The sequence below is a fragment of the Chaetodon auriga genome, chromosome 13 (assembly GCF_051107435.1).
Source record: "Chaetodon auriga isolate fChaAug3 chromosome 13, fChaAug3.hap1, whole genome shotgun sequence".
Taxonomy (NCBI): Eukaryota; Metazoa; Chordata; class Actinopteri; order Chaetodontiformes; family Chaetodontidae; genus Chaetodon; species Chaetodon auriga.
The window spans coordinates 11,572,644-11,587,036 of record NC_135086.1 but is presented as its reverse complement, the minus strand read 5'-3'; the positions used below and the strand labels follow the sequence as shown (position 1 = coordinate 11,587,036).

General features: G+C 42.8%; 1 protein-coding gene across 2 annotated transcripts in view; it reads left to right on the top strand.

Annotated features, from left to right (window-relative positions):
* igf2bp2a (insulin-like growth factor 2 mRNA binding protein 2a) overlaps window positions 1-14,393 on the top strand; it is a 53,005-nt gene that overhangs the window by 33,344 nt on the left and 5,268 nt on the right. Inside the window, exons 5-15 of one of the 2 annotated variants that reach the window (XM_076746852.1) lie at window positions 858-921; window positions 2,162-2,455; window positions 2,933-3,067; window positions 6,544-6,666; window positions 9,166-9,301; window positions 11,072-11,209; window positions 11,767-11,835; window positions 12,599-12,721; window positions 13,197-13,271; window positions 13,484-13,615; window positions 14,089-14,202. In XM_076746852.1, the coding sequence (XP_076602967.1) occupies window positions 858-921; window positions 2,162-2,455; window positions 2,933-3,067; window positions 6,544-6,666; window positions 9,166-9,301; window positions 11,072-11,209; window positions 11,767-11,835; window positions 12,599-12,721; window positions 13,197-13,271; window positions 13,484-13,615; window positions 14,089-14,202 (1,403 nt within the window). The remainder of the gene's footprint in view (window positions 1-857; window positions 922-2,161; window positions 2,456-2,932; window positions 3,068-6,543; window positions 6,667-9,165; window positions 9,302-11,071; window positions 11,210-11,766; window positions 11,836-12,598; window positions 12,722-13,196; window positions 13,272-13,483; window positions 13,616-14,088; window positions 14,203-14,393) is intronic. The other variant, XM_076746853.1, reaches the window with a different exon arrangement.

Here is a 14,393-nt window from a genome sequence, read left to right as displayed (position 1 = left end):
AAACTGCAAAAAATCCTCAGACACCTCACTGAAGGTCAAAGTGAACACAGAAGTCACCGTTTGAGGATCCATCATGAGCATGTTAGCATTTAGCATGTTAGCCAGACCCAGCATGCAGCACTGTGGCTATGTTTGTGTCACCCAGTCTGCTTTACCTATGCTGAGGTACAAAAATACTACATTTAACCCATGATGATATCATTCCTTATTACGTTGCATTGTTGCATTGAAAACTGCTTTCATGTGACCTTTGTTTTTACTCTTTAATGGACTTTGCTTAAAAAATAATTCATTTATCATCAAACCTGTTGCAAATTAATTTTAACTAATAAATGACTCATCTCACTGTGAACTTGTTTTGTCATTGCATGTGCTGAATCAAATCCCCCCCCTTAAAATGCAGTCCTTTAAAGCATGTGTGGTCCCAGTGGGAATCAAACCCAGGACTGTAAGATAGAAGTCAGCTCTGCTCTGAGCAGCACAGGACCATAAATCTCCCCAAGATGGAGTGTCTGTGTTGTGCACTGCATTGCACTTTATCACAGATTACTCGCTGTGTTTAGGCTGTCATGTCAAACTTAATTCTGTTATTGTGCAAGTGGCAGAGAGGCTACAGTGTTTAGCAGCTTCAGTCAGTAGAGGCAGCAGTGGGATCTGGAGGGAAGCCACTGTGGTGATGGCAGTAATGGATTCACACAGACAAGTGGCTCTCTGGGTCACCACAGGAAGCTGGACACGTGTCTGACTCACCTATGGCAACAACAAAGACCTGCGATGTGTGTGTGTGTAAATGTGGCTCGCACCTTTGTTGACTGTATCTCATGGTTTTGCTTTTCTCTCTCTGTTTCGTTTCACAGTGAACACTGATACAGAAACAGCAGTGGTGAATGTTACATACGCAACCAAGGAGGAAGCTAAAGTGTAAGCAGCACAAACAACCGTGCAGCCAAGCTCCAAGAGCGAGGCTTGTGACGTACATTTCACCTGCATGTATGCACAGACAAGCAGCAGCAACACGAGCAGCACTGTTCACATACTTATCTGTGTACTTCACACGTATATTCAGGGTGAGAGCAGGGTCACATCATGGTCAAAATCCAAATATTCTTCTGATTTTGCAGCAGAGCCGACAACTTCTATTAGAGCACAATGTATACATTCACATTAAGCTGGCTAAACGTAAAACTGTACCTTTCTCTCTCGATGTCAGCCCTCTGTCCGCACCTATCTGGTGTTATTCTCACCCATAAAGTGAATGTTGAAAATGATCCCAAGAGTGACAATGACATAAGTCTATCCCTCTACTGTACAGCAGTTAAAAAAGAGTTGAAAACACAACCTTGTGCCTCCTCTAACATCGTCTACGATCACCCAATTTAAATGTCAATACGGCCGATCACACGGCACAGCTGCTGTTAGCTGTTTTATAATGATTCTGTCGCAATCATAAAACAATGATCTGATCTGCACCTCTGGTCTTTAAAATGTGGCCAAATGAATATTTGACACCCGTTGTGTTGTCTGACAATAAAAACAGACAAAAAACAACATGTGGACGTGAGAGCAACAGTCATGAGTTTGGCTGCATTAAAACAGTACAGGTGTGGGCCGGCTGTGGCTCCACTGGTGGAGCGGTCGTCCACTTATCAGCTTGCCCAAGGTTCATTCCCTGGGAGCAGTCTACATGTCGAAGTATCCTTGGGCAAGATACTGACAACGGATACTGAACCCCAAATTGCTCCCGATGCATCGGTGTGTGAGTGTGCTGATGCTCATAATGAGCAGGTGGCCTAGCTACCATTGTATGAGTGTGTGTGTGAATGGGTGAATGCAGGCTTGTGTTATAAAGGCGCTGTGAGTGGTTGTCAGACTAGAAGAGCGCAATAAAAACACAGTCCATTTACCGTTCTTTAAATCTTTCCACCACTGTTTTCATTTCTGATGATGTACACAATCAATGCATGGAGGGAAATCAGGAGACATGAGACAGCATCATGAACTCATGTTGCTATAAGCAAGTTGATCAAAGGCTATTATTATTATTAAGATATTATTATTATTTCCTTGTATTGACAGTTGCAATTGATTATACTGACTGCTTTTATTGTTCTTGCCTTATACCTCCTCCTCCTGCTCCTCCACCTTGTGTTCCACCCTCCAGAGCCATTGAGAAGTTAACAGGACACCAGTTCGACGACTACTCTTTCAAGGTGTCATATATTGCGGACATGGATGCAGCTCCGCCCGACCAGGCTCCCCCCCGCACACGGCGCGGGGGTCGGTCGTCCCGGGACCAGGGCGCCTCTCAGCCCGGGCCCTCAGGAGAATTCTGTGCATCACGCCCCAGACAGCACGACTTCCCCCTGCGCATGCTCGTGCCTACTCAGTTTGTGGGAGCCATCATCGGCAAAGAGGGCCTCACCATCAAGAATGTCACCAAACAGACACAGTCCAAGTAAGCTGCTCTCTCACGTTAGATCTCGCCTGGTTCCTGTTCTGTTCATGCTTTATTAACTTCTCAGACAGCTCTGCTCTAATTTTGTTGAAGCTTGAATTAATTAGGCATTTTAGCACTGTATCCAGGCTTGCATTTGAAGACCAATTGTCTGAGATATGATGCAAGATAGAGCACAGTAAAAGCTTTATCTTATCAAATTTTGGAAATGAGCAGCGCAATTGATTCAGGGCTGAAAGATAACATGTTTCCGTTGCTTTATATTTTTCTTTTGTGAAAAATGCCATCAATTCTTAAATAGTTTCATATCTTTTTAGTACCTTAATCTTCTTTCTTTGTGTTCTTTTGGTCTGTAAGACACAACATGTCAAACTTGAACATGTCCATTTTACTTTGTTCTCTCGGCTCTGTCTCTGTCCTTCTCAATATTGAGCTCATCTCTCTGTCCTTCTGTCCGTCTGTCTCTGCCTCTCTCAGGGTGGACATTCATCGGAAGGAAAATGCAGGTGCAGCAGAAAAGCCCATCACCATCCACTCAACTCCCGAGGGCTGCTCCTCCGCCTGTCGCATGATCCTGGACATCATGCAGAAGGAAGCCAACGAGACCAAGACGTGAGTCTGCACTGCGACATATGCAAACATTCATAAACATGCGTGCACACACACTTAGCCATGCTCCTGCAGAGCATGTATACACTCCCTCAGGGAGATTAGCCATAATGTCTACAGGGCTGTAATCTTATCCTTTAACCTGCCTGCACACCTTTTAATCTCACTGTGCATTCTCTTGCTTGGACCACTAACACAGTAAACACAGTGCACACGACACACTCACATAGGCTAACACGTGACCGCAGCTTAGCATTTAAGAAACGAGGCCAACATGTCTAATTGAGCTTGACACTTTTAACAAGATACCTTTTGCACCTTTTAAACTCTTTGAACCTCTGCTGGATCTGAGCATCAACACCAAGCATTAACACATAATACCACTATTTATCTTTATTTATTTTCTAGTGTGTTGTGTGACCAGGGGGCTGCACTCACTCACATTGCCTCTGGCAGTGTGTGCACAACACTTGTTGTTTGGCATGTAAGGGCTCGATCATACATTGCTGGATTCAGAAAAAAAAGCAAGATACGGTAGAAAACATCGTGCTGTGGTCTCCCATTGACCCAGAGAATATTTCAGGCTGCTGGATGGGACGAGTAAGGCTGCTGAGCATGCATGTAAAACTTAGAGCATTTGGCCCAAAACATTTTTCACTTCTTCCTGTAATAACATCACACTTTGCTTCCTGCTGATCTCCTGACATCCAGAGGAAGTATGTTTTTATGACAACTGTCTTCTTTTTGTGTTTGCCAGGAAGAATTTCAAGCCAGGTTTCACACAATTAAAGGAATAATTTGACATTTTGCATACGACTGGAGGTGTAAAAGCAACACTTGATTCACATCGTAATTAATAAGCTTTACAAAAGATAGCAGCTGTATATTGTCATCTTTGGATAGAGTCAAGCTTGTTGCCCCGTTTCCAGTCTTTATGTAAGCTAAGCTAATCAGCTGTATGGCTGTAACTTCATGTTTACCAGGCAGACAAGTAAGTGTTGATTTTCTAATTGACTGTAAATCTGAGCAAGAAAACCAATAAGCACATTACTCAAAATTTCTAAGCATTCATTAAAAGTTGTAAATGAAGAAAATGGGTTCAAACAAGTTTGAAAGTGGGTCGAAGCTCTCAATGCCACCAACATTTTTCTCTAAATTAAAAACATTTGGAAGGCAGCAACGACCCACTTAACACAGCTCGAAACAGAAGGATTTCATGTCGTCTAGCTTGCGTTCCTGTTGAGTCTGAATGGAGTTGTTGATTTATTCAAAAGTGTCTGTCAAATGAGTGTGATGTCTTGTAACGACAAGAATTCCGGCTGGTCTGATCCGCTTCAGTCTGTCAAAACAGCAATCCTCCTCTCAAAAGTCCCAACAACACCCACACCCCCGCAGCCTGTCGACTTAATAACACCACCCTGCCCTGCCTGGGTGCCACACCTGCACAAGCGAACCTGTCACCTCAGGCGCCCCACACCCTGTAATCTCACCAAGGAGGCCCAGCGACACCCAGTCAAACCCCAACCAGCTCGGCCTTTAAATTCACAGCACTGTCATCTCCCTTCACTGCCCCCACAGCTCACCCCAAACTGATTTCAGCAAAGATCAAAACTCACACATTATAACGTGCCCCTCCCTGACACACACACATGCTGCCACAAAGTCTGCGACCCCACCCAAAAGAAACCCCCAGCATCTGGTTACCCTCCACCGCACCCCACCACAACCTTAATTCATACATATACCCCACAATTGTAGCACAGAACCAAAGTATAGATTATAGAGAAATTATGCTGCTGTCCAACATCTTATTGCCACCAACACACACTCATCTGCACACACACATACATACATACATACATACATACATACATGCACTAAGTGTGCGTTGTTTTTTGTGATATTTTAAAATGTGATGCTTCGTTTTATGGGTTTGTTATTTTCTAGTAATTTCCTCAAAGTTTCCTGGAGAGTTCTATGGAATTTGTGGTTCTTAAAGTTATTTAATTAGTTCAAAAACAAGTGATGGTTTTCAGATAAATTTCTATGAAAGAAGGCCTAAATGTATGCTAAAGAAATGTCTTGTTATAATTATTACTACTGAATGAATGAATGAATTGTTGCATACATCTATGCTTAATTTTCGCAGTCAAATCTCTAATCCTTGAATGTCTTCAAAACAATTCAGAAATCACTGGCACACCCCCCTTATTCATGATATAATTTTGGAGAATCAAGAATAAATATTAGTTAAGTAGCTCATCTCGCCTCCTCCTCCTCCTCCTCCTCCTCCTCCTCCTCCTCCTCCACCTCCTCCTCCAGGCTTTCGAGACAAAGTTAAAGACATCAGGATTAAACAGCCATTTCAATTTGTGCCCATCTGCACACAAAACATTTCAGGGTTTTATCGAGGCATTTCATGGAAAATTAACTCTTTTAAATCATCATAATTTGTACAGTACAAAAGAAAATGGGACTTACTTTCCACTTCAGCCAAATAACACAGCTTGCACTATCTATTTTCCTCCTGAATATTTTAATTCCACCAACCTCAATAGCAGGAGAAGAATACCAGAAGAATGTCAGCTTGATAAGCAAGATGTAACATTTGATTGGATGTGCACGTACAGTATGTCCTTAATTTTGCCTTTGACAAGCCACAGTATTACTAAAAGCTTTGTTCTTCAGAAATGTTAAACTGTATGTTTCCGTGTAGACAAATTAAACACTTTCGCATGTGCAGTTAAGCTGCCGTGTGCAGACTCTAAGAGGTTTTGCTCCCTGGTTAATTCCAATCAATTAATCGGAAGTGTAGGCCTACAAATTGACTGTCACTATTTTATCCGTATTTACTGCAAAATTACATGGTTCTTTCTAGGCAAACCCTAAATTAAGAATTAAACTAAATAATCTAGGAATTTATCAGTTTATTTTTATTCTAATGACAAAAGAGATACAACTTAAATTTTAAATCTTAAAAATGCAAAAGTCAAGGGGAAAATCTCAAGTGTTAGTGTTTTCACTTGCTTAGACCACATTATTAAAAGACTGTTTAATTCAATTTTCACCTCTGATTACCAGAAGCATTTTCTGAGTTTATTGCAGCAGTAGCTTGTTTATAGTAAACTTCAGTGAGCAGCAGAACTTTTGGGTTCCCACTGATACAAACTGGATCTAAATACAAGATGGGTCTGAACTGATCGTCTTCTTGTAAAAATCTTGGTATTTTTCAGTGAAAATGTGTAAAAACCAAACAAGGAACCATCAAGTACTTATCACCAAATAAAAGGGTCATTTCTTAACATCGTGCCTTGTGCTTACAGCAGCACGTCCAGCTGGGCAGTTATCCACATTCCTGTTCATCCCCATCCCACCGTAACATTCCTCACACCGCATCAGTGACACTGAACAGAACTTATCTTCTATCATTTCGCCTAACCTGAGTGTGTGTGTGTGTGTGTGTGTGTGTGTGTTTGTAGGACGGAGGAGGTCACTCTCAAAATCCTTGCCCACAACAGCCTTGTGGGCCGGCTGATTGGGAAGGAAGGCCGCAACCTGAAGAAGATTGAGGAGGAGACAGGGACCAAGATTACCATCTCCTCGTAAGTCACTGCTCCCGCCTTCCTTCTTCAAAACAAACACACACCAGAGGATTTGAACATTATGATGTGATCACTTGTATGACGACGTAAGACGATGACCAAATTTAACCCAATGCACAAATAACAGGCAGTGATTCCACCGTCTCGGTGCCACACCTTTCTCCACCCGTGCTCATTAGCCTCGCAGCATGTGGTTTCACTTAACTGAGTTGTTAGAGAACAAATGGGAAGAGTTGATTACAGCTCCTTCACTCCAGAACATGATATTAGAGAGGTGGTGGTTACACCCCATTTAACGAACCATGCTCGCCAACCTTTGTTCATTTAGGGCTAATGAATTGCTCTGTCTCCGTGAGCTCTGAGGACGTAATGAGCCTTGAGGATGAGAGGAGGAGGGAGGCGCAGAGACAAGGGAGAGGGTCCTTTTGAGAGGCAAACAGTGCATTCAATGCTGATGCTTCTGTGAAATCCTTTCAGAGTGTCCTCCACGTCCACCGTCACCGATGACAGAATGGATTGGTTCTGCTTCAAAGGGCCAAAGTTTGTATAGTTTCTACAGCTTCCAGGCTAACTGCTTCATGGAGCTTATTTGATTTGTGTGTTTTAATACATGTACAGCTCAGCTGATGTATAAGCGCCTTATGCAAAGGTGTTAAAACAAACACTCATTTCAACCACCACCATTTTCTGATGCCTTACTTAAACACTGAGCAGGTTTGCACATGTCAATTATACATACTAATACTAGAACTTTGTATATGGTATACTGTAATATAGTAATATTTTATCTGAGGAACTATATGTAGTTCAGTGTCATTGAAATTCTTCCATGTAATTTCATCACTGTAATTTAAATAAACAAAACGTTACGACTGTAAGAATATTGTAAGTGTATTTACAGTAAGTAAAATGAAAACACCAGAGTGATATCATTGTAGCGTCGCATGTTTGCGACTGGCTTCAATACTCAGCCAGGACGTATTCACACAATGCTAACGTAGCTTTGTGGGTTCCCATGACCACGACATGGGCACTTGGGTAATTAAATAGCTGCCCTTTGTTCTCCCTCTGAGCCCTTGTCTGCTTGTCCTCCTGTCTCTGTGTCCATGATTTTGACGCCTTCATGCTTCACACTCAAACCGTCAGCTAGCTTCCTCCACTCCTGACTAGCGAGCGCAACTAGGTTGGACTGAACCATTCAAGGTTTGTAGTGAGGGGTGTTTTATGGCAGGCATCATCCAGGTAGGATGATTTAAACAAAAAAGGCATTGGACAAGCACGCCATCATTTTATTTACGGAATTACAAACCGTTGAAATATGATATAAGGGGCCCTAAGTGATGTCCTCGAATAAATCATGTTATATGTTCACATAGTATTTTTGAGAACCCCTGTGAGCTCAGGACGCTTGGAATCATCCTAGCTGTCAGCTTTGTAATGGCGCCCGTACTTGTTAAGCCTTCAGATGAGCGTTACAGCAACAAAGTCAGTGTTTTGTAAAAATGTGAGAACAACTGTCAAGAGTTTTGCACTCATAGTTTTTTTTTTTATTTTTTTTTTAACCGAACTGAAGTTCATTTTAGTTTCTTTTCAGACGGGCTGAGTCGTGATTTGGTTGTTTCACTAAATGATAAGATCAAGCCTAATATCTCGCTGCAGTGTTTTTTCCCTACACTAATGTCTTCTTCTACAGCAGTTTTTCTCTTCAAATAATTTCTCGCTACTGTTTTGATATTCACATCCTGACCTTCAGAGGTTCAAACTAGCTGTTAAATGTGGCACGCCACCAGTAATTGTTGGTAATTAGGAGTTTCCGACTTGTAAATAGCGCTCACGTCAGCATCCAAGTCATTAATTACGACTGAGAAAGTCAGATTTTTCTCTTATGCTCTGATATTGCCCACTAAATTACACGGAAGTGTCTGGAAATCAAGAAAACAAAGATGTATCACGGCAGCCAACGTCCATGTAATTAAACACAAATTTAATGGAGACAGTGTTACACTTTAATGCACTCTATTTTTAACCTGCACACAAGCAACTCTGTAATCAGCCAACTTGAGCTGTCAGCTGGTGTGAATGCAAAAAAGTCGTCAACAGGAGAATTTTTCCATCTCTGCCCTCCATCCCATATGATGTGACCCAAACCCTATCCAGTTGCTTCATGGGAAATGTAGGAACCATTGTTTTTAGAGCTTGATCCAAAAGACAGACTATCCCAACCTCTGCTGCTCCACCATTATTATTATTATTATTATTATTATTATTATTATTATTATTTTAATCTGTCTTCTGTGTGCTCCAGCCGTCTGGAAAGGCAGAACTAAATTGTTAGCTAACTTAGATAAACACAAAGACAGGAAATGCAATTAAAATCAGCTCAGCCACCGAGACTTTCGAGGAAAATATGTGAGCAGAATGCTCACAAGAAAGAGTACGCCTGTTCTCTGTATTTGTAGTTTCATTTGCATATACTGGTGTGTGTCATCCCCCGTGCAGGTTACAAGATTTAACCATTTACAACCCTGAGAGGACCATCACGGTGAAGGGCAGCTTGGAGGCGGTTTGCAGAGCCGAGGCAGAGATCATGAAGAAACTGAGGGAAGCCTACGAGAATGACATTGCTGCTATAAACGTAAGCTGAGCTGAAAGGTTACCATCTGCAGGCTTCTTCAACATCCCAGTGTGTGTGTGTCTGTGTGTGTGGTTATGATCTCAGGTTGACTCACACAGACTGACAGGTGAACAGCGGAGACGAGTGATGATATACAGCAGGATAACATTGCCTCTCCATTCAGTACGTTACCACCAGCATTCGTAATACGTGTGTTGTCTGCTTGGTGAATGGATAACAGTAAACGATCACGGAATAGCTCATCAGTGAGTCGGTTGTTTGAGCACAGCATGTCTGCGTACGTGTGTGTGTGTGTGTGTGTGTGTGTTTCACAGAGCCTCTGACTCACGCTCACTTCCCCGCTGTGTGGGTCTGTGTTCCTGCTGTAACACACTGCGTTTCCCAGCATCCATCTGATATCTGTAGGCCGCTCTCTCTCACCCAGCTCCTCTTTCACACTGCCCCCGATGACATCACCAGTGCTGCAGCACAGAGAGGTCAGCCTCAGAGGAAGAGAGATAGTGATGATATCACAAGCTGCACCCTCCCCATTGCATTGCAGTAATGCAGGGAGAGATGCTGGTAAAGTGATTGCATTCGCTGTGATGCAGCCCGTCATGATGGGCAACAGCTGCTTGCGGAGGGACTGCGAATCAGTATCTGCTTTTTCTTTGCTAGTTCAACACGAGCTGCCATTGTCTCCTCTGTTTTGACTGTCCAAATATTGGCTCAGAAATCATCATCAAGAAGTATCACGCAGCATGCGGTTAAACTGTGCTGGCTGGTTTGAGCAGTTCTGGCACCTGTCGGCCTAAATGTTCAGTCTACAGCAAGCGGTGAGGGCCATCTAGCGTGACACTGTGGATATTACACAAAGCTCTCTGGGAACAAGGAAGTGAAAGGAGACCGCGTGTCTCTGCACGGCCATGAAACCAGAATAGCTGACTTGGCTTTGAGGGAGAAATGTTGTTGTCTTGCCGTTACAGCAGCAAACTGTGCCGTGAAAACCACACACCTCGAGGAACATAAACTCCTCATGAGTTAAGAAAAACAGCCCTGTCTTCAGCCGTGTGACAATGCATTTTTCTAATAGCCCCGTGGGTTTTTAAATGGTTTGTTTAGCTAAAGGAGGAGAATTCTCTCAACCCCGACTGGAACACTTAAAAATACTGAATCACTGGACAGCTGCGAATAGCACAAATACAAGTAACACTTTGATGTAATGGAGTTAGTGGTGGTAAAGGAGCAGTTCATGCAACAAGGGCTGCAACTAACTGTTATTTTGATGACCATTTAATCTGCAGATAATTTACTGCAGATAATAATCCTAAAAAATGTCTGAGTGCAAACTGACATCTTCAAATTTCTTGTTTTATCCGAACACCAGTCAAAACCCAAATGCATTCAAATTAGTATGATAGAAAACAAAGAAAAGCAACACATATTTGAGAGACTGGAAAAAAAATACTGTTTAGTATTTTAGCTGATTAATGCTTTAAAATACTACTTGATTATTATGATGGTTGCTGTTTTGCAAGTTATTGATGTTTATTCCTTATTTAGAAAAAAAAACAGGTAAAAGTGTACTTACGTAGCAGGAGTCATTTGTTTCTCTTTACCTCTCATGAGCAGGAGATTTTCTAAACCTGCCGACATAAAAGTTAAAATGTGTATAAACTGATCTGCGCCTGTAAAAGTGAAAATTGATTGAAAAAAAATAAAAACTGATGAGCCACAATTAAGTTAGTTTTCAAGTCGCGACTTAAAATCTGCCTGTCTTCTTCTGCACAGCAACAGGCTAATCTGATCCCAGGCTTGAACCTGAACGCTCTGGGCATCTTCTCCTCTGGTCTGCCGGTGCTGCCCCCTGCTGCTGGACCACGAGGTGCAGTGCCCCCTGTGGCACCAGCAGGATACAACCCATTCTTAGTGAGTACGCTGTTTTTTTTTTTAAACAGACTACTTCTGCACACAACCATAAAAGGTGCGGAAAAAAGATAAAAAAAATGCTTCTTTTAGAATGACTTTACTACTGTCCGTCTTACTCGCCCAGTGCAGCCATGCGCAGCCCCAGCAGGGATTAGTTTTGACTTGATAAAGCCATTTGCTTCCAACACATGGTAAACCAGGTTCCCCCTGAAGTGCTTTTTCAAAAAACAATACGGTGTTGACTCAGGTCTTCCTGCATGATGTTGTGCACAGTCTGAAGCGACCAGAATTCCCCCATCTTCTCCAGAGATGAGTCAGTTCGTCTGTAAAACAAAGTCTCCACTCATTGCCTGACGAGGTCGAGCCAAAGCCGTGTGAGACAGTGTGCGAGAATGTATTTGCGTGCTTCGTAGTCAAGAAAGTTAGTGGGTGATTCACTGTGAGTTTATGCCCGAAATTCCCCCGAATCAGAGCTGGAGTCGTGTGCGTGCATGTGTCTGTGAATGTGTGCGTGTTTGTGTGCCATCTGATCGGTCTGCTTGTCACTTCACTTTCAGAGTCACTCTTCACATCTCAGTGGCCTGTACGGGGTTCCTCCAGCAAGTGCCATCACCCACCAGCACTCAGTATGTTCCCCTAAGATCTGCACTATAGCCAATGTTGCCTTGGTGATCAGAGACTTAACCACAAAACAATTTGTTTTTTGTGTGTGGTGCTAGATATCTATTTAGATATTTGAGGGCATTTAAAACCATGTTTTTTGCACTCAAGAAGCTTAAGAAAAGCCTCACACCTTGGTTTTCTGAGCCATTTGTGCTGAAGAGAGTCTCAAGTGATGTATGGCTTACATGACTGGCACAGTGTAAAGAAAAAGAGGGAGATATGAACCTAATGGAGAGGAGACATAACTATCAGACCATGCCAACCTCTCAGTCAGCGTCTATGTTGAAGAGTGAGTCTGGCATTCCTGCGTACCATCACCCAGTCACCAGAACACCACAAATATTTCTGGAAGGGGACTTTTCAGCCCAGAGTTGTCCTGTGGCTCGTAAAAATTCACTTCATAAACCTCGAGTGCATGAGTGTTACCATGCTAAGACAAACGAAAACACAGGGCAACCATCGGCCTTAATAGGAAATATTCCGTTGAGTCTCAGCCAGCGCGGCATGTTTACCCAAAGAGAAAACCCTCGAAGAGAGCTCAATTTAGCTTTCGTTTTCGGCTGCCCTTTAAGTATCTGACGAGTTCAATCTAAATTTTTGCAACTATTTAAAGCAGTTTTGATTTTTTTTTTTCCCCCTCTGCCACCATCTGTAGGAGAGTTTAGGAAAAATGTAGTGAGATTTATTTTTCTGTGTGGTCTTTTTTTTTCTTCTTCTTCTTCTCAGCAACAGGCTCAAGAGCAGGAGGTTGTCTACCTCTTTATTCCAACTCAGGCAGTCGGGGCCCTGATCGGCAAGAAGGGCCAGCACATCAAACAACTCGCCCACTTCGCTGGAGCTTCCATCAAGGTGGGTCTGTCAGCGGCAGCGGAGTGCTGGCTTCAGCGGGGAGGGCCAGAGAGGCGGTCGAGCCGTGTCGGGTTGAGTCCCAACTGGAGTTAAACCTACATTGCATTGCATTTTTTTAAAGCTTCACATTGTACGAGCTGGCGTGAGGTCGGCTGAGTCAGCAGCACTTCATGGACCACTGCTGAGGATGTTAGTTATTTATGGTGACAAACAAACCAAAAAAGAAAAAAAAACAACGGAGATGACTAGTGAGCTGAGCATTTCAGCCCCTCAAGCCCCGTCTGGAGACGCGGGACAGCTGGTGGATCCTCGTAACGTAATCAAAGGCGTTTCATGCGTAGGAATTTGCAGATGATTCAGTGGTTGCATGCACTGAATGACCAAGAGATCACCTGCTCCTGGCCATGTTTTCTCCTAATTTATATCCATAACATGTGTGTGTGTGTGTGTGTGTGTGTGTGTGTGTGTGTGTCAGATTGCCCCAGCTGAGAACCCAAATGTTACTGAGAGGATGGTTATCATTACTGGAACCCCAGAGGCTCAGTTTAAGGTAAAAACACTATGAATTTGTGTATTTATATCATGTAAACTTTGATAATTCCATGCTGAAATATGCAAACTTTTCAGAATACAGCTGCTATGTAAAATTCATTAATATACTTTCAAAAATTTTGTTGTGCATAACAGTCAACAGCAGTGGATCACTGTGTGTCCCCATTTTCCCCAGTCTCTCCTTGCCTCATTCCCTCCTCTTTATTCCAGGCCCAAGGTCGGATATATGGGAAACTGAAAGAGGAGAACTTCTTCACAGCAAAGGAGGAGGTCAAACTGGAGACGCACATCAAGGTTCCCTCAACTGCAGCTGGCAGGGTCATCGGCAAAGGCGGCAAGACGGTGAGGTGATGCTTCAACTGAACTGAATGGTGGTTAGAAAAGCTAGATAAAATGTTGCATTTACTGTTGTTACTTTGCCTGTGTGAATTTTTACTGCACCTTTGAGGATTAAAAAAGCATTTTTGCACTCGTGAGCCGCATAATTGTCAGAAATTGTCACACACACAGAGCTTATTTTATTTTTTCTTTTCCACTTCACACTCCGACTGTGGTTTGAACTACAACATCGTTAACAACAAAGTCTTTGCTAAGAAGGTGGTTCTGCTGCTATTTATATTTACATAAGCACATTTTGACACAATTATCAGTCAGGGTTCTCCGCAGAAGTGTTTGCTGTACATCAGATAGCACCTTGTATCAAGCGGTGTTTCACTTTACCATAATTTGATACTCAGTCTGTCAGTGTGTTTTGTAAGTGAGGCTGGAGGTGAAATTCAAAGCCAGGTGATGATCTCTGGAGTCTGTTTTTCCAGGTAAACGAGCTCCAGAACCTCACGAGTGCTGAGGTCATCGTACCGCGGGACCAAACTCCAGACGAGAACGACGAGGTCTTTGTGAAAATCAGTGGGCATTTCTTTGCCAGCCAGGTACGCAAAAAAAAAAGGTGTAAGGCCCTAACACAGGGTATTATTATCATTATTGGTAGTAGTAGTAGTAGTAGTAGTACTAAGACATGCAGAGAGAGTGACAGCTTTGAAAGTCACCCAGCTAGTTACAGCTACTGTTGAGTTACTGTTGGAACATTTGTACTTGATGATACAGAAAATACTCATTTCTG